Source organism: Rhinoderma darwinii, chromosome 8, assembly GCF_050947455.1.
Source record: "Rhinoderma darwinii isolate aRhiDar2 chromosome 8, aRhiDar2.hap1, whole genome shotgun sequence".
Taxonomy (NCBI): Eukaryota; Metazoa; Chordata; class Amphibia; order Anura; family Rhinodermatidae; genus Rhinoderma; species Rhinoderma darwinii.
The window spans coordinates 27,278,186-27,298,665 of record NC_134694.1 but is presented as its reverse complement, the minus strand read 5'-3'; the positions used below and the strand labels follow the sequence as shown (position 1 = coordinate 27,298,665).

General features: G+C 47.4%; 1 protein-coding gene across 1 annotated transcript; it reads left to right on the top strand.

Annotated features, from left to right (window-relative positions):
* The first annotated feature begins 13,092 nt into the window (after positions 1–13,092).
* PDCL (phosducin like) lies at positions 13,093–20,055 on the top strand. The gene is made up of 4 exons (XM_075834229.1): positions 13,093–13,235; positions 15,793–15,980; positions 17,484–17,665; positions 19,380–20,055. Exons 2-4 carry the CDS (start codon positions 15,827–15,829, stop codon positions 19,926–19,928), a joined length of 885 nt encoding a protein of 294 aa, XP_075690344.1. The 5' UTR covers positions 13,093–13,235; positions 15,793–15,826; the 3' UTR covers positions 19,929–20,055.
* Positions 20,056–20,480: the final 425 nt, after the last annotated feature.

The window sequence follows — 20,480 nt, the reverse complement described above, 5'->3', positions numbered from 1 at the left end:
TGATCTCTCGAGAACACGCTGTGTGTCTGCACTGCCAGAAGCTGGGCGTTCTGAAGAGAAGTGGATGATACTTCTCGTCAGAACGCCCAGCTAGTAAAAGTAGTAAAAACGCCCCGATGTACGCACATAATACACGCCCACTTGGACTTTTACTTTAAACACGCCCACTTGGACTTTTGCAAGCCTCATTTGCATAAATACAAAAATGGTCATAACTTGGCCAAAAATGCTCGTTTTTTAAAAATAAAAACGTTACTGTAATCTACATTGCAGCGTCTATCTGCTGCAATAGCAGATAGGGGTTGCAAAATCTGGTGACAGAGCCTCTTTAATGCTTGAGATAGACCCTGACAGGGTTGAAACGTTGCAAGTCATGTTTTGGTGAATAAAAGGAAACAGCTTTTTTTCTACTGGAGTGCTGCAGTCTCTCTCTTTTGTATGAAACCACTACAACTCATACACTTATGCTCCTGAAAATGCACACAGTGATGTCACAGAACAGGAATAATTATTAAAGAGATATTTACATCTTATACACAGGTTATGCCATAAATGTCTGATAGATGCGGATCTCACCTCTGGGATCCACACCTATCTCCAAAATGTTCATCCCTCTACCCTGTCCTGACTGGTGCAGGCGGCTGCTGACATCCAGGCTGAGAACAAATGATGAGTTAGCTGTGATTCAGGAAACAGCCGAGCTTGCTGCAGGGCCACAGGGATCCATCTTTGTTTTACACAAAGGTGAATCCGGCTCTGGCTGGAGAAGTAGATTTCCTGATAAACTCCCTCTCGAGGTTCTCCTTGACATATGTCAACATGGCTTGGGATTCAGGCAGAGTGATAGGGTATACCCGTCCACGAGGAGGTGAAGTCTCAGGAAGCAACTCAATCGGACAGTCGTAAGGACGATGAGGAGGCAGGATCTCAGCCTCCTTCTTGCTGAAGACATCGGCATAACAGGCATACTGTGGAGGCAGACCAGGGATAGACTGAGGCACCAGAGATTGCACAGGACGAACCTGAGGCAGACAGCGGTGCAGACATCGGGATCCCCACTAAAGAATATCTCCGGAATTCCAATCGAGGACAAGACCGTGTTGGCAAAGCCATGGTAGTCCCAGCAGGATTGAATTAATAGCCTTAGGCAGAACATAGAAGGCTAATTTTTCTGAGTGTAGAACACCCACTTGAAACCTCAAAGTTTCTGTGATGGAGAGAATTGTATCTAGCAATGATTGACCATTCACTGAAGCTGCTGCTAGAGGTTTCGCCAGAAGAGTGGACACTGGTCTCTGAATGAAGTTCACAGCCGCTCTAGAGTGCAGATAAGCAGAAACAGAATGCGATTCTTCACATGAGGTGATTGTTACAGGAATTAAGGGTTTCGGAGAGAATTTTGCAGAAGGCATTGGTCCACCTAGGGTAGGCTCTCCTATCAACCCTAGGTGCTGGAGTTTCCTGGCTTCTGGAGACATTGGCGAACAATATAACCCTTGCAGCCACAGTACATACATAAGTTAGCAGAACATCTGCGCTGCCGCATCTAGTCAGACAGTCTGACTCTGTCCACCTGCATGGGTTATTCAAGCAGAAAAAGGTAGCAGGGGTCTCTGAAAATAAGGTGCCAATCTCGGAGAACCTCCTAGAAGCGCTCTCGGAACCTCATGTCAATGTGTGTCGCCAGAAGAATCAGGGCATCCAAGGGAGATCACGACCCGTCAGTTCATCCTTGACTTTACTGGCTAATCCCTGACAGAAGGTTGCCACCAAGGCCTCATTGTTCCAAGCGAGCTCGGCTGCCAGAGTATGGAACTGTATTGCGTACTCTCTTACCGTCGATACTCCTCGGCGGAGTGTCAGAAGCGAAGCAGCAGCTGAAGACGTACGGCCTGGTTCCTTAAAGACAGTACGGTGGGTTTCCAGGAAGAGCTGCAGACTAGTGGACTCCGGTCCTCCATGTTCCCAGAGGGGATTCGCCCATGCCAAGGCCTTGCCAGACAACAGGGAGACGATGAAGGCTATTTTCGTCTAGTCTGACGGAAACAGATGGAAATGTAATTTAAAGTGGATTTTACAGTGATTGAGTCTCCATCATAGCGAGGTGGAAGTGGCAACTGAATTCCGGCTCCGGAGCTGACTGGAACTATAGCTGGCTGAGGTGTAGCCGGAGCTACAGCTTGTGGAGTTGCCGGAGTAGGAACAGGGGCGATGTCCAGGCAACTGACTATGGTATTAACCGCCTGTAGCAGCTGATCCTGGTGTAATTGGAGTTGTTGCTTATCATCTTGCATCTCCGTCTTGGGTTTGACAGCGGGATCAATGGCCTGAGCAAAATGTCACTTCCACGGGGGAATGTGGACCCACTGGGCTAGTCCATGTAACAAAGTAGCTGCTGGCCAGACAAGTATATAACATTCACTGGTCAATGGTACCTTGATGGCAGGCTTTTGCCAGATTACTGGAAGCTGGCTTGTGCTGGTTTAACGGAAGGAGTCGTCACGGATACACAGGAGTCATATGGATATTGGGGTCGTCACGGACAATGGAGTCCTCATGGACACTGGGGTCGTCAGGGACACTGGACACAGATACAAAACTTGACACGGACACCGGACACAAGATGCAGGACTGGAAACAGATACTGGATAGTCACAGACACAGGTTTCAGGGAACTGGAATTTTCGCAGACTAAATCTGGGTTAGCACTAACATTGCTCAGGCACTGAGGAAGTGGGCAGAGTTCCTTAAAAAGTCCAGGGTGTGCTGCGATAGGCTGGGAGCAATATTCCTGGTGCGCTCGCTGGTTCTTAGAGAACAGGGACGACCGCGCGCACGCACCCTATAGGCATAGGCCGTGGATTAGCAGATCGTGCCAGTGTCCCTGAGCAGAGAAACGCAGGCACTTAAGACAGATAAGCTGGTGGTCGCTGGGGTAAGCGAGACATGCGGCCACCGGTTTTACACACTATCATAGCATACATACAATAGATACGAGCTACAATATGTGCAATATATTATACTGGGAGAAAGAGATATTTAGGTCTTTATTACAGCATCCTTTACAGAAAAAAATGTGATCATGAAGGTGGTCAGTTTGTATTTCTAGCATTGCCAGTATTGAAGTGCAACTTAAAAAAACACTAAATGTTGTACTATTTATAATTGACCCGTTTCTAAAATATGGATAGTTATATCACTGGAGATACCCAAGGGTAGCTCCAGTTACGTTGCACCCTGTGCCGACATAGCAGACGGGGACTACGGCTGCTAACAAAGTGATGCGGTAATAGTGGGAAGGAGGGCTTGTGGGGCTTGTGTTGAGTAGCAGCCGGAGACCCCAGGTGGAGGGTTGTCTGTGTGGATCCCAGAGGATCCCACAGAGTGTACATGGGAAGGCCTTTGCTGCGTCGAGAAGCTCCAGTAATACTGTCCCTATATGGACAGTTACATCACTGCAGATTCTCGACATATCCATTAAAGGAGGACAGTGCCGGATGCCTAACAGTGGGTTTTCCAACGTATAATTAAAACGTAGGCCAAAAACGTGATGTGAACATAGCCTTAGCTATATGAGTATGGCAAAAGACAGAAGCATAATTAGTGTCTCAATGGGGTATCCTGACCACCTCTGGGAACCCCACCTATTGAAAGAACGGGGGGCCTTGTGAGCCCTGTTCAGCAATACAACGTTGGCCCCCACTGCTCCTGTTTAATTCTGGGATGACTCATTACAAGAGCATTGGAAAAACTGTAATAATCCTAGAAAACCTCTTTAAATAGTGCCATATAATTAGAGATCAGCGGATTTTCCGAAACTCGCCACGGGTCCTATTCAAGAATAAACTCACTGCAAATCGCAAGTGCCCCGATTGTCCTTAAAACTCGTGTCTGACTCTCTGATGTCTTTTAAGACTGTATACAATCCCTTTCTAACTCTTCAACGCCACGCAAGCTTTAGTATTGTGAAAGTGACAGCAACATATATACTGTAGGTAGAGGGAGTGATAACCACAGTGCATTTATGAAAGGCGGCCTGCAAAGCATTATGGGGAAGTCCTCCTGAGGTCATGCAATCCTTTTTCTAATATATAAAATGGCGGCCAGTATTTTGCAGAGATTCGTGGGCCAGAAACCTCAAACATTTCAGATTTTGACAAATCCGAACTCTTTGGAAATCCGGACCAAATTTGTGTAGAATCGATTCGCTCATTTCTACATGTAATGCCACATAGTGCCCAAATTAATAGTGGCAATCAATAGCTAAATAGTGCTATAAAGTACCCAGATACATACTAAGGCCCCATGCGCACGGCCGGGTCCGTAATCACGGCCTGCGATTGCGGGCACGGCCGGCCACCCGCATTTTCCCATACAAATTATGAGAGCACGGCCCGTAAAATGCAAAAGAACGGACATGTTGCATAATTTTCTGAAAATTTCTACAGCATGGTCACCCAACCGTAGCGAGGGATACATGTGTGACTGGGTTGCCAACCGCCCATAAATTTTGGGTGTTTTTTCCTGCTTTCCGTAGCCTCCAGCAGAAAAAAGCACCGTCCAGGATTTTTCTGCAGTCTCCTGGAACTTTGCACTGCGCATGCGCCAAAATGTACATGCACAGTGCAAAGGAAGAGTAGGCTGCGGCCGGGCATATTTTCAGATTCTGCGGAATCTGAAAATATGCAGGCCGGCCTCTGCCAAGTGAGGTCGGTGCCGGGAGTGGACCAATCCAGTCACCTGACATGAGGTTAGGTGACTGGACTGGTCCAGTCCTGTGCCGTCACCGACCCCAGTCAAAAAAGATCCTCCGCGGCGCCGCTTCGCTTCATGACCACCTTCTCTTCCTGACGGTGAGTCGTGTCAAGCATGGTGGAGAGTGGTAGCGATAGGCTACCGCTCTCCGCACTTAGTACAAGGGAAGGGGGAGAAGGCTTTGCGGCGCTACTTACAAGGGAAGGGGGGCTATCTACAAGGGGGGGCTGTGTGTAGCTATCTAGAAGGGGGGCTGTGTGTGGCTATCTGCAAGGGGGGCTGTGTGTGGCTATCTGCAAGGGGGGCTGTGTGTGGCTATCTACAAGGGGGGCTGTGTGTGGCGCTATCTACAAGGGGGGCTGGCACTATCTACAAGGGGGGTTGTGTGTAGCTATCTGCAAGGGGGGCTGTGTGTGGTTATCTACAAGGGGGGCTGTGTGTGGCGCTATCTACAAGGGGGGGCTGCCGCTATCTATAAGGGGGCTGTGTGTGGCTATCTGCAAGGGGGGCTGTGTGTGGCTATGTGCAAGGGGGCTGTGTGTGACGCTATCTACAACGGAGGAGCTGTGTGTGGCTATCGAATCGACAAGGGCGGGCTGCGTGGAGCTATCACAAGGGTAGCTGTGTGGCTATCTACAAGCCATGAATAAGAACGCAGGCAGCGTTTGAAACGCGTAGGCTATCTACCTTTATTTCCACACTCTCAGCATTCCAGGACATCATCATTACATTGCCACCGATCCTAATTTTAATGGATACAATTAAAACTTAGAAATAGTTTCTTTTTAACAACCACAGCGCTGGATCCACCCTCTTTTTCTTCTACAAGCAGTCAGTTAGTCGTGTGCCGTCACGAGGACCCGTGCGCAGAGGACCATTCAATACAGGTCCGTTTATAAGGTGAGCTGAAGGCATCTCTCTCTCTTCTTGGCTATCTACAAGGCGGAGCTGTGTGGCTATCTACAAGGGGGAGCTGTGTGGCGCTATCTACAAGGGGGCTGTGTGGCTATCTACAAGGGGGATGTATGTGGCTATCTACAAGGCGTGGCTGTGTGGCTATCTACAAGGGAGAGCTGTGTGGCTATGTACAAGTGGGAGCTGTGTGGCGCTATCTACAAGGGAGCGCTGTGTGGCTATCTACAAGGGGGCTGTGTGGCTATCTACAAGGGGGAGCTGTGCGGCTGTCTACAAGGGGGAGCTTTGTGGCTGTCTACAAGGGGGCTGTGTGGCTATCTACAAGGGGGAGCTGTGTGGCGCTATCTACAAGGGGGAGCTGAGGGGCTATCTACAAGGGGGCTGTGTGTGGCTATCACAAGGGGAGCTGTGTGGCTATCTACAAGGGGGAGCTGTGTGGCTATCTACAAGGGGTAGCTGTGTGGTGCTATCTACAAGGGGGAGCTGTGTGGTTATCTACAAGGGGGCTGTGTGGCTATTTACAAGGGGGAGCTGTGTGGCGCTATCTACAAGGGGGAGCTGTGTGGTTATCTACAAGGGGGCTGTGTGGCTATCTACAAGGGGGAGCTGTGTGGCTGTCTACAAGGGTGGCTGTGTGTGGCTATCTGCAAGAGGGGCTGTGTGTGGCGCTATCTACAAGAGTGAGATTTGTGTGGCTATCGACACGGGGGGACTGTGTGTGGCTATCACAAGGGGAGCTGTGTGGCTATCTACAAGGGGGAGCTGTGTGGCTATCGATAAGGGGGGACTGTGTGTGGCTATCACAAGGGGAGCTGTGTGGCTCCCTACAAGGGGGAGCTGTGTGGCGCTATCTACAAGGCAGGCTGTGTGGCTTGTACAAGGGGGGATGTGTGGCTATCTACAAGGGGAGCTGTGTGGCTATGTACAAGTAGGAGCTGTGTGGCGCTATCTACAAGAGGGAGCTGTGTGGCTATCTACAAGGGGCGCTGTGTGGCGCTATCTACAAGGGGTAGCTGTATGGCTGTCTACAAGTGGGGCTGTGTGGCTATCTACAACCGGGAGCTGTGTGGCGCTATCTACAAGGGGGAGCTGTGTGGCTATCTACATTGGGGGCTGTGTGGCTATTTACAAGGGGGAGCTGTGTGGCGCTATCTACAAGGGGGAGCTGTGTGGTTATCTACAAGGGGGGCTGTGTGGCTATCTACAAGGGGGAGCTGTGTGGCTGTCTACAAGGGTGGCTGTGTGTGGCTATTTGCAAGAGGGGCTGTGTGTGGCGCTCTCTACAAGGGGGAGATGTGTGTGGCTATCGACAAGGGGGGACTGTGTGTGGCTATCACAAGGGGAGCTGTGTGGCTCCCTACAAGGGGGAGCTGTGTGGCGCTATCTACAAGGCAGGCTGTGTGGCTATCTACAAGGGGAGCTGTGTGGCTATGCACAAGTGGGAGCTGTGTGGCGCTATCTACAAGAGGGAGCTGTGTGGCTATCTACAAGGGGCGCTGTGTGGCGCTATCTACAAGGGGGAGCTGTGTGGCTGTCTACAAGTGGGGCTGTGTGGCTATCTACAAGGGGGAGCTGTGTGGCTATCTACAAGGGGGGCTGTGTGGCTATCTACAAGGGGGAGCTGTGTGGCTGTCTACAAGTGGGGCTGTGTGTGGCTATCTGCAAGGGAGGCTGTGTTTGGCTATCTACAAGGGGGGCTGTTTGTGGCGCTGTCTACAAGGGTGGGGAAAAGTGTGGCTATCGACAAGGGGGCTGTGTGTGGCTATCTACAAGGGGGGCTGTGTGTGGCGCTATCTACAAGGGGGAGCTGTGTGCCGATATCTACAAGAGGGGGCTATGTGGCCATTTACAAGGGGGAGCTGTATGGCTATCTAAAATGGGGAGCTGTGTGGCTATCTACAAGGGGGGCTGTGTGGCTATCTACAAGGGGGGCTGTGGGGCTATCTACAAGGGGGAGCTGTGTGGCTATCTACAAGGGGGAGCTGTGTGGCTAACTACAAAGGGGAGCTGTGTGGCTATCTACAAGGGGGGGCTGTGTGGTTATCTACAAGGGTGGCTGTGTGGCTATTTACAAGGAGGGCTGTGTGGCTATCTACAAGGGGGGCTGTGTGGCTATCTACAAGGTGGAGCTGAGCGGCTAACTACAAGGGGGAGCCGTGTGGCTATCTACAAGAGGGGGCTGTGTGGCTATCTGCAAGGAGGGCTGTGTGTCTATCTACAAGGATGGGCTAGATGGCTATCCACAAGGGGGAGCTGTATGACTATCTACAAGGGGGGCTGTGTGTGGTGTTATATGCAGGGGGCACGGTTACTGAGTGGGCACTTTTATTGTGTCGAGCACTGAGGGATCATTATTACCATCTGGATCACTGGATTACGAGTTTGTTTAGAGGATGGGGTATAGGAGAGGAGGATGCTGGAAAAGCGAGAAACCAACTTGTCTGTGTGTCAAATTCTGCAGAGACGAGTCATGGCTGGAATAAGTGGTCTGGGCCGGATTGAGAAAAAAAGAGAAAATGAACGACTCTAATCAGAGAAAACATCACCTAAGTTAGCAGGGGAAAGCTACAAGCGGAGCTGTGATTGGTCACTCCTAGAACACTGCACACTGCACAGGCAACGATTTTGTAATGTGTCCGTAAAAATTTTGGTCTGTCCGTGAATTTTATCTCAGTTGTCCAGAAATTTCTGAAGTGGAGGTTGGCAACCCTGATGTGTGATCGCTGGGACCCCCAGCAATAAAGAAAACGGGGGACCTTCGTTCTCCATGAGAAACCTCGGACTTCCGTGGTCTGTGTCGGCAGCTCCATAGAAATTAATGGAGTACCGGTCGAGCTTGTGCGCATGGGTGACCAGCGCTCCTATCATTTTTATTGTGCTGCCGGACGCAGACCCTGGTAGTCCGAGGTTTGTCATGGAGAACTTCGGGAGACTTTCGGTCCCCCGTTCTCCTTATCACTGGGTGTCCCAGCGATCACACATGTATCCCTTATCCTGTGGATAGGGGATACATGTCTTTTGTGGGACAAACCATAGGCTACAGGCCATCTATTTTTTGGGGGGGTTGGGGCTGTATGGCGTTATCTACAGGGGGGGGCTGTATGGTGCTATATACAGGGGGGGCTGTATGGTGCTATATACAGGGGGGCTGTATGGTGCTATATACAGGGGGCTGTATGGTGCTATATACAGGGGGCTGTATGGTGCTATATACAGGGGGGCTGTATGGTGCTATATACAGGGGGCTGTATGGTGCTATATACAGGGGGGCTGTATGGTGCTATATACAGGGGGGCTGTATGGTGCTATATACAGGGGGCTGTATGGTGCTATATACAGGGGGCTGTATGGCGCTATATACAGGGGGGCTGTATGGTGCTATATACAGGGGGGCTGTATGGTGCTATATACAGGGGGGCTGTATGGTGCTATATACAGGGGGCTGTATGGTGCTATATACAGGGGGCTGTATGGTGCTATATACAGGGGGGCTGTATGGTGCTATATACAGGGGGGCTGTATGGTGCTATATACAGGGGGGCTGTATGGTGCTATATACAGGGGGCTGTATGGTGCTATATACAGGGGGCTGTATGGCGCTATATACAGGGGGCTGTATGGTGCTATATACAGGTGGGCTGTATGGTGCTATATACAGGGGGCTGTGTATGGTGCTATCTACAGGGGGGCTGTATGTTGATATCTACAGGGGGTGCTGTGTGACGGAATCTACAGGGAGGCACTATCTACAAGGGGGGGTGGTGTGGCGCCCAGGGGACGGGGGGCCCAGTCAGAAGTTTGCTATGGGACCCAGTCTTTCCTAGTTACGCCCCGGGATAGAAATGTATGGCGACGAGCGATCGTAGTAACGAGCGCTCGTCCCCATACTAGCTCCTTGGGAAAAGAGCAAACGAGCGCCGATCAACGAGCTGTCACGTTGATCGGCATTCGTTTACACTGCCCATGTCAGGACGTGAAAGTGGACCCTTACTCTTCAGCTGCACCCAAATTCCTTTTGTTTTCCAGAAGTCTACATAGTACAGGATGTAGACAAGCTCACCTCTATACTCGCCCAACTGCAGGACCTTGAATGTTGAAGAGCAGCATCGCTGAAGCCGCACGCATCTGTCCCTGTGAGAATATTACCACTGGGCCGCACCTTAAAGAGGCTCTGTCACCAGATTTTGCAACCCCTATTGCAGCAGATAGGCGCTGCAATGTAGATAAGAGTAACGTTTTTTTTTTTTCAAAAACGAGCATTTTTGGCCAAGTTATGACCATTTTTATATTTATGCAAATGAGGCTTTCTTAAAGGGAATGTGTCGCCAGAAAAACATGTTTTTTTTTAAAAAATTAAACATTTAGTGTGTGGGTGATTAAACATTGTTCAAATTTTTTTTATTTTTTTCGCGAGTCAGGAAATATTATAAATTTTTTCTAATTTATAATACTACCCATTTTTGGTCACTAGATGGAGCTAGTTCCCAAAATTGCAGCATTGCAACATTGGGTTAAAAGCCCTCGCTCTAGTGAGCTCTCAGCATCCCCCCCTCCTTTATCCTGGCTAGTGCCGGGATAAACGAGGGGTTTGAAAGGTTTAACCTCCTACACTGTGTGTCGCCATTTTTTGAGGTAACCCACAGTGTAGTAGGTTTACATACAGTAGTAAACACACACAAACACTAACATACATTGAAATCTCTTACCTGCTCCTGCCGCCGCGGCTCCCTCCGGCCCGTCCGCTCCCTTTGCTGCCACTGTTCCATGTGCACTTGTCCGGAAGCCGCGACCGGAAGTAGTAATATTACTGTCCGGCCGCGACTTCCGGTCCACAGGAAAATGGCGCCGGACGGCGCCAATTTCGAATAGGACTGTGTGGGAGCGGCGCATGCGCAGTTCCCACACAGACGCCGTACACAGCAGTCAATGGGACGGGAGCCGTTCGTCGTCCCTATGGGACTGTGGCTGCCGTATTCCATGTCTGTGTGTGTCGTTAATCGACACACACAGAAATGGAACAAAAAATGGCAGCCCCCATAGGGAAGAAAAAGTGTAAAAATAAGAAAAAGTAAAACACAAACACACAAATGAATATAAACGTTTTTAATAAAGCACTAACATCTTTAACATATAAAAAAATAATTTGTGATGACACTGTTCCTTTAAGTACAACTGGGCGTGTTTAAAGTTAAGTCCAAGTGGGCGTGTATTGTGTATGTACATCTGGGCGTTTTTACTTGTTTTACTAGCTGGGCGTTGTGAATGGGAGTGTATGATGCTGACGAATCAGCATCATTCACTTCTCTTCGTTAACACCCAGCTTCTGGCAGTGCACAGACACAGCGTGTTCTCGAGAGATCACGCTGTGACGTCACTTCCTGCCCCAGGTCCTGCATCGTGTCGGACGAGCGAGGACACATCGGCACCAGGTGACAGAGGCTACAGTTGATTCTGCAGCAGCATCGGTGTTTGCAGGTAAGTCGATGTAGCCTCTGTCGCCGATGTGTCCTCGCTCGTCCGACACGATGCAGGACCTGGGGCAGGAAGTGACGTCACAGCGTGATCTCTCGAGAACACGCTGTGTGTCTGCACTGCCAGAAGCTGGGCGTTCTGAAGAGAAGTGGATGATACTTCTATACACAACGCCCAGCTAGTAAAAGTAGTAAAAACGCCCCGATGTACGCACATAATACACGCCCAGTTGTACTTTAGAAAGCCTCATTTACATAAATATAAAAATGGTCATAACGGCCAAAAATGCTCGTTTTTGAAAAAAAAAAACACGTTACTCTTATCTCCATTGCAGCGCCGATCTGCTGCAATAGGAGATAGGGGTTGCACAATCTGGTGACAGAGCCTCTTTAAGTATCTCAATCTTTTCGACCTACTATAACGGAAATAAAAATAAAAAGTCGGGAGCTCTCTAATGTAGTAGTCATCATATAGCAGGTGTGATCCCAAAACCTTGGCCCCTGTTCCAGTTAGGCTATAAAGGGGGCACAACTCTATGAAGTGTGTATTGGGTCAAAGTATAATTACAGAGGGTCCCAAAGACTTCAAGCTGCTGCCTAGCCGACAACGATACAAGATCCTGGTTCCTTGTCACCTGTAGATGGCAGGTACCATAGCAGCTGCTAGTTATATGTATCTCAAGGTGTTGCCATTTATAAAACGTGCAAAATCCTGCAAAAAAAAAAAAGCCCTCATACAGCTCCATTGACTAAGGGCCTGTTCACATCAGCGTTCGGTATCCGTTGATGGGTTCCGTCAGACCTTTCCGTCAGATGAACCCATCAACAGAAAGGCAAACGGAAACCATAGATTTCAATAGTAACGCTTCCGTTGCAAATGGTTTCCGTTCCATAAGGTTTCCATTGTTTTGGCAGAATCAATAGCGCAGTCGACTACGCTATTGTTTCCGCCAATCCTTATGGAATGGGGACAAACGAAAACCATTAGCAACGGAAGCGTTACCATTGAAATCTATTGTAATGCTCATGGACGCTATTGTTTCCGTTTGCCTTTCTGTTAATGGGTTCCCCTGACAGAAAGGTCTGACGGAACCTAAGGCTATGTTCACACGCTTAACAGAAAACGGCTGAAAATACGGTGCAGTTTTCAAGGGTAAACAGCCCCTGATTTTCGGCCGTTTTTTCAGCAACTTGCGGTTTTTTTCCAGCCATTTTTGGAGTTGTTTTTCTATTGAGTCAATGAGAAACGGCTCCAAAAACGGCTCAAGAAGTGACATGCAGTTTTTGTTAACAGGGCATTTTTTTTACGCGCCAAAGCGGCAGTGTAAAAAACGCACCATGGGAACAGAAGGCCGTTTTTCCCATTCAATGGGCAGATGTTTGGAGGCGTTCAGCCCCCGTATTTCTAGCAGTTTTTCAGGGCGTTTACGGCATGAAAAACGTCTGTAAATAAGCCGTGTGAACATACCCTCACACTGATGTGAACAGGCCCTAAAAATGTTATGTCTCTGGCGACACAAAACAAAAGATTTTAAAAAAGTGTTTTTAATGTGCAAAAGTAAAAAAGTTTAATACATTATATGTACCCCACATGGGTGACATAAAAAAATACAACTCGTGGCAGAAAAAACAAGCCCTCATACGGCTTAATCGACACACAAACAGTGATGGAGAAAAAACGAAATTAATCGCTGCGTCTTCAAGGCCCAAAACAGCTGCGTCCTGAAGGGGTTAAAGACTATTTGCTTCTGGGATATTTTTATTCTAGCACTGGAGCAATAAAAAGTCGTTCATAAAGCGCTCATAACCCCGCCCCCATCCCCGGGCTAGCCACGCCTCTAAGCTCCACCTACCCCACAGCTGGATCAGCCCACACTATACACCCGGCGCGGCTTCTCCTTAGTCATGTGACCGCTAGCTAACACGTGACTTCTACGTCATTCTAAGAGCAGCACGCACCCTTCCGCTCCGTGCACAGACCTACAGGCGACAGAGCTCTTCCCTTTCCAGTCCGATCACGTGACGTCCCATAAGCCCCGCCCTTCATCATCTCTTTATCTGCTTCCCGGTGTTGGCGGAGGTGATCCTGACAACGTATGTAAAGTGTCGTGTCTATTGTGCGTATATATATATATATATATATATATATAAAATATGTGTATGTGCCGCTGTGTGATGCAATGCAGTCATGTTCTGCACGCATCTATTGTCCTGTGTAGTCAGTGCAGAAGAATGAGCGCAGGTGTGAACAGAGCCTAAAAGAAGCAGCAGGGAGGCTAGTGGGGTTCTAGCGCTTAGTAGTTGTCCCCTTTACTGATTTAAAGGGCTTGTCTCATGACGAGAACCCTCTGTTTATAGGGCATGTATATGTCTTGTAACACGGCACCCGACACTGCATGAGCCCAATTCCTGCGGTTTTTCTGCACCAAATCCCGCAATGTGTGCACGTAGCCACAGACTTAGTTCACAGAGTATTTTTGGGGCTGATTTTGACGTGGAAACCATGTCTGAATCCGCACCAAAAAACACCCAAACCTCACCCCATTGATTTTAATGGGAGACAGGTGTTTTTTGTTCCCCCAGGCGGTTTTTGACTGCTCGAGGAAGAAAAAATGCATCCTGCCCTATTTTGGAGCGGTTTCCGGCCTTGGAGTCCCCATCAAGAACAATGGGAGCTAGAAAAAAAATGTGCTGCTTGTTTAAAGCGTCTTTTGGTGCGGTTTTTGACCAAAACCCGCCCGCGGTTTTTGCACTTCGTTAAAAAGAAAAGCCTAGAAAAAACCCAAACAAAAAGGCCTGAAAAATACCTGGAACAATTTTGAGGCATATTTTTTAAGGGCTACCTCCATACCGCTTTGTACTGCGGATTTTGGGCTGCGTTTTTGTTTTCCTTTTTGCATAGATTGTAAAACCACAATAGCCGGATGTTACCGTAGTGTGAAAGATTTGTAAAAAATCTAACATTTTGTATGTGAAAGTGAATGCTATTTTGGGCCCCTGTTGTTTAAAGTGTCCCCCCTCGTGCACACATCCTTGTCCTTTTATACGGCCGCCAAATATGGATCACACACGGATGACTTTTGTGCGCGGTTCATTCTTATAATGGACCATTGAATAGAATGGGCAAGACCGATCCGCAAAACCTGACCGGAACAGAACCTGCTCTGAGTTTTGCGGATCGGGAACACAGATCTGCAAAAAAACGGATGCGTGCGTGGCCACATAGAAATAAATAGGTCAGTGTGCTATCCGTTAAAAAAAATAAAAATGGATAGCACACTGAAGAAAAGAACTGATGTGTGATTGAGCCCTAACACGCAGGCTTTGTTTGTTATCTGTAACCATGGAGACACATATGTCTGCATGGAATGTCTATTCACTGTCTAAACACTTCAGTATTGTTAATGTGTTAGTATAAGACAGCACATAAGGATCTAGCAGGATCCCTATGCGCTGTGTAAGTGAATGGAGAGAAGTGTGTGACGCTGATTGGTCAGCGTCATACACTCCTCTGTACAACGCCCACTTGGTCTAAAGTAAAAACACGCCCACTTGGGCATTAAGCAACTCATTAGCATAAATCTAAAATCGCTAATAAAGTGGTGAAAACAGGTCGTTTTATTAAATAAAAAGCATTACTGTCACCTACATTACAGCGCCCATCTCCTTATGTAGGAGACAGGGCACTTATAATGTGGTGACAGAGCCTCTTTAAGGAGCAAATGTAAAGTGTTAAAAACCACTAACACAACTACTCTCACAGCAAGATTACATGTCGTAGGCCTCTGCGTCACATCTGCGTTGGGCTTCCGTTCATGGGTTCCATCAGACCTTTCCGTCAGGAGACCCGTGAACGGAAACAATAGCTTTCCGTTTGCATTACCTTTGATCTCAATGGTAACGCTTCCGTTGCGTGAGGTTTCCATTTTTTTTAATCGACTACGCTATTGTTTCCACCCAAAAAAACGGAACGGAGACAAACGGAAATCATTTGCAACGGAAGCGTTACCATTGAAATCAAAGGTAATGCAAACGGAAAGCTATGGCTTCCGTTTGGCTTTCCGTTCATGGGTCCCCCTGGCGGAAAGGTCTGACGGAACCCATGAACGGAAGCCTGACGCAGATGTGAACGAGGCCTTAAAGCACCGTTTTTTTGCGGCAGTCTGTACCTGCTCCTGGGCACACGTGGGCACTAGATATCTTTACTGCCATGTTGGCTGTGCCTACAAAGCCGGTGAATACCTTATAGACCTGTATCCTAGTAACCCGTTCTTTCCGTGCACAGATCTAATGCTTATTTATAATCTCATCCGTACGTTTGTGAGAATATGGTTAAACTGGTCATCTACAGGGCACTTCAGCTGTGTTCACTCGTTACAGTGCCAGCTTCCATAGTGGATGCCCGCTCTATCAGGCTTCTCCAGATCTTTGGCAGCTAATGGCTATAATAGATTTAGAAAAATCCTGTCATATTCGAGGCAATAAATGTGAGCATCTGGGCCGTTGTTCGGTCTCCATGGTAATTTAGCCAGGATTTGTCAGTCGTTGGCATCATCCTAATCTGTAGAGCAGTCCTGCCCCCCGTCTGTTACGTCTTCTCGATGTTCAGCATGTGTCTGTGTTGAAAGATATACATGTATTTTTATTGCAGATACCTGGTCCTTGTTATATGTGATAGCGACACAATGACGACACTGGATGATAAGCTGTTAGGGGAGAAGTGTCAGTACTACTACAGCAGCAGCAGTGATGACGAGGACAGCGAGCAGGAGCGCAAAATACAGCAAAGCACGGTCGGAGAATCCGAAGGAGGAAAGGAAGGAAGTGCAGTCAACACAGGTAATTGTACATAGAAATTCCTATGCGTTAAAATTGTGGGGTTACCAAACCACGCTGTTTCTTAATGTCTGATTTTACCTTCGTTTGCGGTCAACACCGTTGGCTTCTCAGTCGCGCCAAAATCAATCAATATTTGAGGTTTGTAAATGACCCCTCAATACGATCTGATTGAAATGTATTTTTCATCTCTAATTATGACATTTTATTATAGTGAGTGTATTAACCCCTTGCCGACATAGGACATAAAGTTACGTCATAGCCGGCCAGGGGAAGTGTGGAGCGGGTTCACAGGCTGAGCCTACCCCATACTAAGCGCTTGTCGGCTGCATGTTACTGGAACGGCACAACGCAAAGTTATAAGAAAATTGCTACAGAATTGTTGTATTATGGGGAACACAAGTATTTACTAAAACAGACATGTGGAGAGGGGACCGGTCCTCTTTAAGGGCTTATTCAGACGAACGTGATATACGTCCGTGCAACGCGCGTGATTTTCACGCGCCTCGCACGGAGCTATATAAGTCTATGGGGCCGTTCAGACCGTCAGTGATTTTGACGCGGCGTGAGTCCGCTGCGTAAAACTGACGACATGTCCTATATTTGTGCGTTTTTCGCGCATCATGCACCCATTGAAGTCAATGGGTGCGTGAAAATCACGCCCAGCAGACGGAAGCATTTCCGTGTGACTCGCGCAACAGCAGTGAAAAGTATGATTGAAAACCGAAAAGCACCACGTGCTTTTCTATTTACAAACAAACAGAGTGTCATAATGATGGCGGCTGCGCGAAAATCACGCATCATATGGTGATGACACACGGAGCTGTTAAGTGCCTTTTGCGCGCGCAAAACGCACACGCTCGTGTAAATCCGGCCTTAAAGATGAGACTTCTCTTTAAAATGTGGTAACTTGTACAGCAGGTCAATGGCACCCAATAGTGGCAATTTTTGCACCTGTCCGGTCTGTTCTAGAGTCCCACAAACCACATCTTAAGGCCTAATGCACACGAACGTGTTATACGTCCGTGCTACGCGCGTGATTTTCACGCGCGTTGCAGGGACCTATGTTAATGAATGAGACCGTTCAGACTGTGAGTGATTTTCACGCAGCGTATGTGCGCGGCGTAAAACTCACGACATGTCCTATACTTTTTTGCGCAGCACGCACCCATTGAAAGTCAATGGGTGTGGGCAAATCGCGCTCGGCACACGGAGGCACTTCCGGGTGCCGCGCGTGATTCGCGCAACAGTAGTAAAAAGAATGAATGAAAACAGAAAAGCACCTTCTGCTTTTGTTTGTAAACATAAAAACAGTGTCATAATTATGCTGGCTGCGCGAAAATCACGCAGCCACGCACCATATCCAGACGCAGCGTTTTTTGCACACGCAAAACGGACACGTTCGTGTGAATAAGGCCTAAGGAGCACCATTGCTATTTCATTGGTTTTCATCCGGTGTGTTAGGGTTGTGTTCCACTCTCACACAACTGATTGTGATTTGTTTAGGTCCAAAAGGCGTCATAAATGACTGGAGGCGCTATAAGCAGATGGAGAACGAGCAAAATGATGAGCAGAAGAGGGAACTGGAACAGCTTGTTAAAAGACTGTCTATGACCTGTAAATCTCACAATGATGAGGAGAAGGACAAACAGAAGCAGAGAGAACTTGAAGAAAAGATACACGGGAAGGTAAAATCTCTCAAATCTTCTTTATTACATGGGCTATGTTCACACTGCGTTCATGGAGCATTTCCCACCGCATTCGCCATCCATGTATAAAGACTCCTAGAAGCCTGATAGATGGGATCTTTTTGGCATCATTTGGGCTCTTATATGTTTTTGTCTGATGTGTAGGAGAGCAGTCCATTGCACTTTCTCATACAGCTGCGTACCGCAAAAAAACGTAAAGAGCGTAGTATTATTTGGTGGTCTGTGGGTAATGTATATAACTGTTTGGTATACATATATGTCAAATGCGATTTGAACTTAGCCTTACTTAGGATGGAGAAAAGACCATTGTCCGACGATTTCCACCTTCTTTAGACCTAGATGTGTGATCCATTAAAAGGAATGTGTCGCTAGAAATTTTTTTATTTAGTTATTATTTGAGTGATTACACATTGTTTTAATTTTTTCACAAGTCAGGAAATATTATAAATTAGATTCTAATTTATAACATTTCCATGTGCTGGGCACTAGAGGGAGCAGTTCCCAAAATTGCAGCATGGTCAATGTGGTAAAGCAACCTGCTTTATTCTGCAAATTTGGGGTAGACACACTCTCTAGTGTCCTCACACAATCCCCCCTCCCTTATTCTGGCTAGTGCCAGGAGAAGGAGGGGGTTTGAATCTTCAAACCTCCTACACTGTGTGCCGCCATTTTCTGAGCGACTGCACAGTGTAGGAGGATTAGATACAGGGCTCATCAAACAGTATCACATGAACATAATACACACATCACATATACGAACATAAATTACCTGCTCCTGCCGCCTCCGCTCCTATGCCTTGCGCCTTCGCTTCCTTGAACATATGGGCGGAAGCCGCGGCCGCAAGTCGTCACCTTACAGTCCGGCAGCGGCTTCCGGTCCACATGAAAATGGCGCCGGATTTCGCTCTGTGAACGAGCTTCGTTTTGGTCTGTGTGGGAGCGGTGCATGCGCCGTTCCCACACAAACGGCGTACGCTGCAGAGAATGGAACGGCTCCCGTTCGCATTCTCTATGGGGATGTATGTGCCGTATTCCATCTCTGTATGTGTCGTTAATCGACACATACAGAGATGAAAAAAAAAAAACGGCAGCCCCCATAGAGAAGTTAAAAGTAGAACACAAATAAATAAAATGTATGTTCATATCATACTAAAAGCAATATTATATAAAAAATTTTTTAACATTTCATGACACCTTCCCTTTAAAAGGCAAAGGGGGATTAGGAAATGAATTCTGATACCATAAGCCATGTGGTAACGTCTAAACCTTTATTAAATACTGTTTATGTTTTTGCCATTGCTGCTATTAATTATTGAACATACCGATGGGAATTATAGATGTGTATATTCTATTTCTAAGGCTCGGCTGAGCGTGCGTTTTTTCTCGTTGGGAGGGGGCAATAAGATGCTGCTGCCAGGCATTAAGATCGAACATGCCCAATCTATCTTTCCCCCGACATCGGCCGTTGGGTCAGGACACCTCCATACACGTCAGATGGTTGCCCGGTACCGCTGAACTCGGCGGGTTCGGACAACGTTTATCTAATGTGCATGGGCACCTTTACATTTCTGCAGTGGACAAAGGATAACTAGATAATGGTGCATTTTTTTTTTTTTACACTTGGGCCATGGGAATCTTTAACTTAAACTGATCAGATTAGTTTTAAATATTTTTGATATTTTTTATGTTTAAGATGACCGTGCAGGATTACAACATGCTGAACAAAGACGACGATCAAGACTTCTTAGAGCAATACCGAAAACAAAGAATTGAGGAGATGAAGCAGCAGCTCTGCCACCCGCTGGTTTATAAACAAGTGTTCGACATTAACAGCGGGGAGGAGTTCCTGGATACTATAGATAAAGAACACAAGAATACTGTAGTGATAATACTTATTTATGAGGACGAGATTCCGGGTGCAGAAGCTGCCAGCGGTAGCATAATCTGCCTGGCATCAGAGTACCCCGGGGTGAAGTTCTCTAGAGTAAAAAGTTCCCTTCTGGGAACCAGCAGTAAATTCACCAATAATGCTTTGCCGGCGCTGCTGGCCTACAAGGCCGGCGAGTTAATAGGCAATTTTGTTCGGATAACGGATCAGCTTGGGGAAGATTTCTTTGCGGTCGACCTGGAAGCGTTTTTGCGCGAGTTCAGCTTGTTACCGGAAAAGGATCTTCTGCGCACCTCCATTTGTAATCCGTCCATTCAGTGCTATAGTGACGACAGCGACCTAGACATAGACTGAATGATTACCGGCAGTTCGCTGCTATCCCCTGACGGATTGTATATAGATACAGCTTTGTTTATATGCTAATTTATAATAGTTTATACGATAAAATGGCTAAAATAAAGTGTAACCTGTTTTAGCAAAATGTTTTCAATCATTTATAGTTTAAGTATATAATTTATATGTCTTGAGCTTGTCACGTTCAGAATTTTGTCTAATTAAAATCAAGGAATGTGGAAGCTGTGCTGCAAGTGATAGCATAGCAAACATTTCAGGTGATTTTGCAGAATAAGCCGATATATGTTTTGTACATGAGGAATAACACTATTTCTGTCCATTATATGACTTGTATATGGCATTTAGCAGTTTTCCCCTCTGCAGGCTCTCGACTGCACTATTGATTCCGTCGTGAAAATGCAAACCTGCCGGAATGGTGACGAACGGAAACCATTAGCAATGTTTCAGTCACCGTTGATATCAATGGTGACTGAAACGGAAGCTGTGCTGTCAGTTTCACTTTCCGTTGCGGGGTTCACCTGACGGAAACCTCAGACGGAACCCCGGAACGGA

Bases quoted from the DNA above. Each gene is read 5' to 3' on its own strand.
- PDCL (XM_075834229.1), top strand. From the start codon at position 15,827: ATGACGACACTGGATGATAAGCTGTTAGGGGAGAAGTGTCAGTACTAC. The intron at 15,981-17,483 runs GTAATTGTACAT...TGATTTGTTTAG, and splicing joins AGGAAGTGCAGTCAACACAG to GTCCAAAAGGCGTCATAAAT. The intron at 17,666-19,379 runs GTAAAATCTCTC...TTTATGTTTAAG, and splicing joins AAGAAAAGATACACGGGAAG to ATGACCGTGCAGGATTACAA.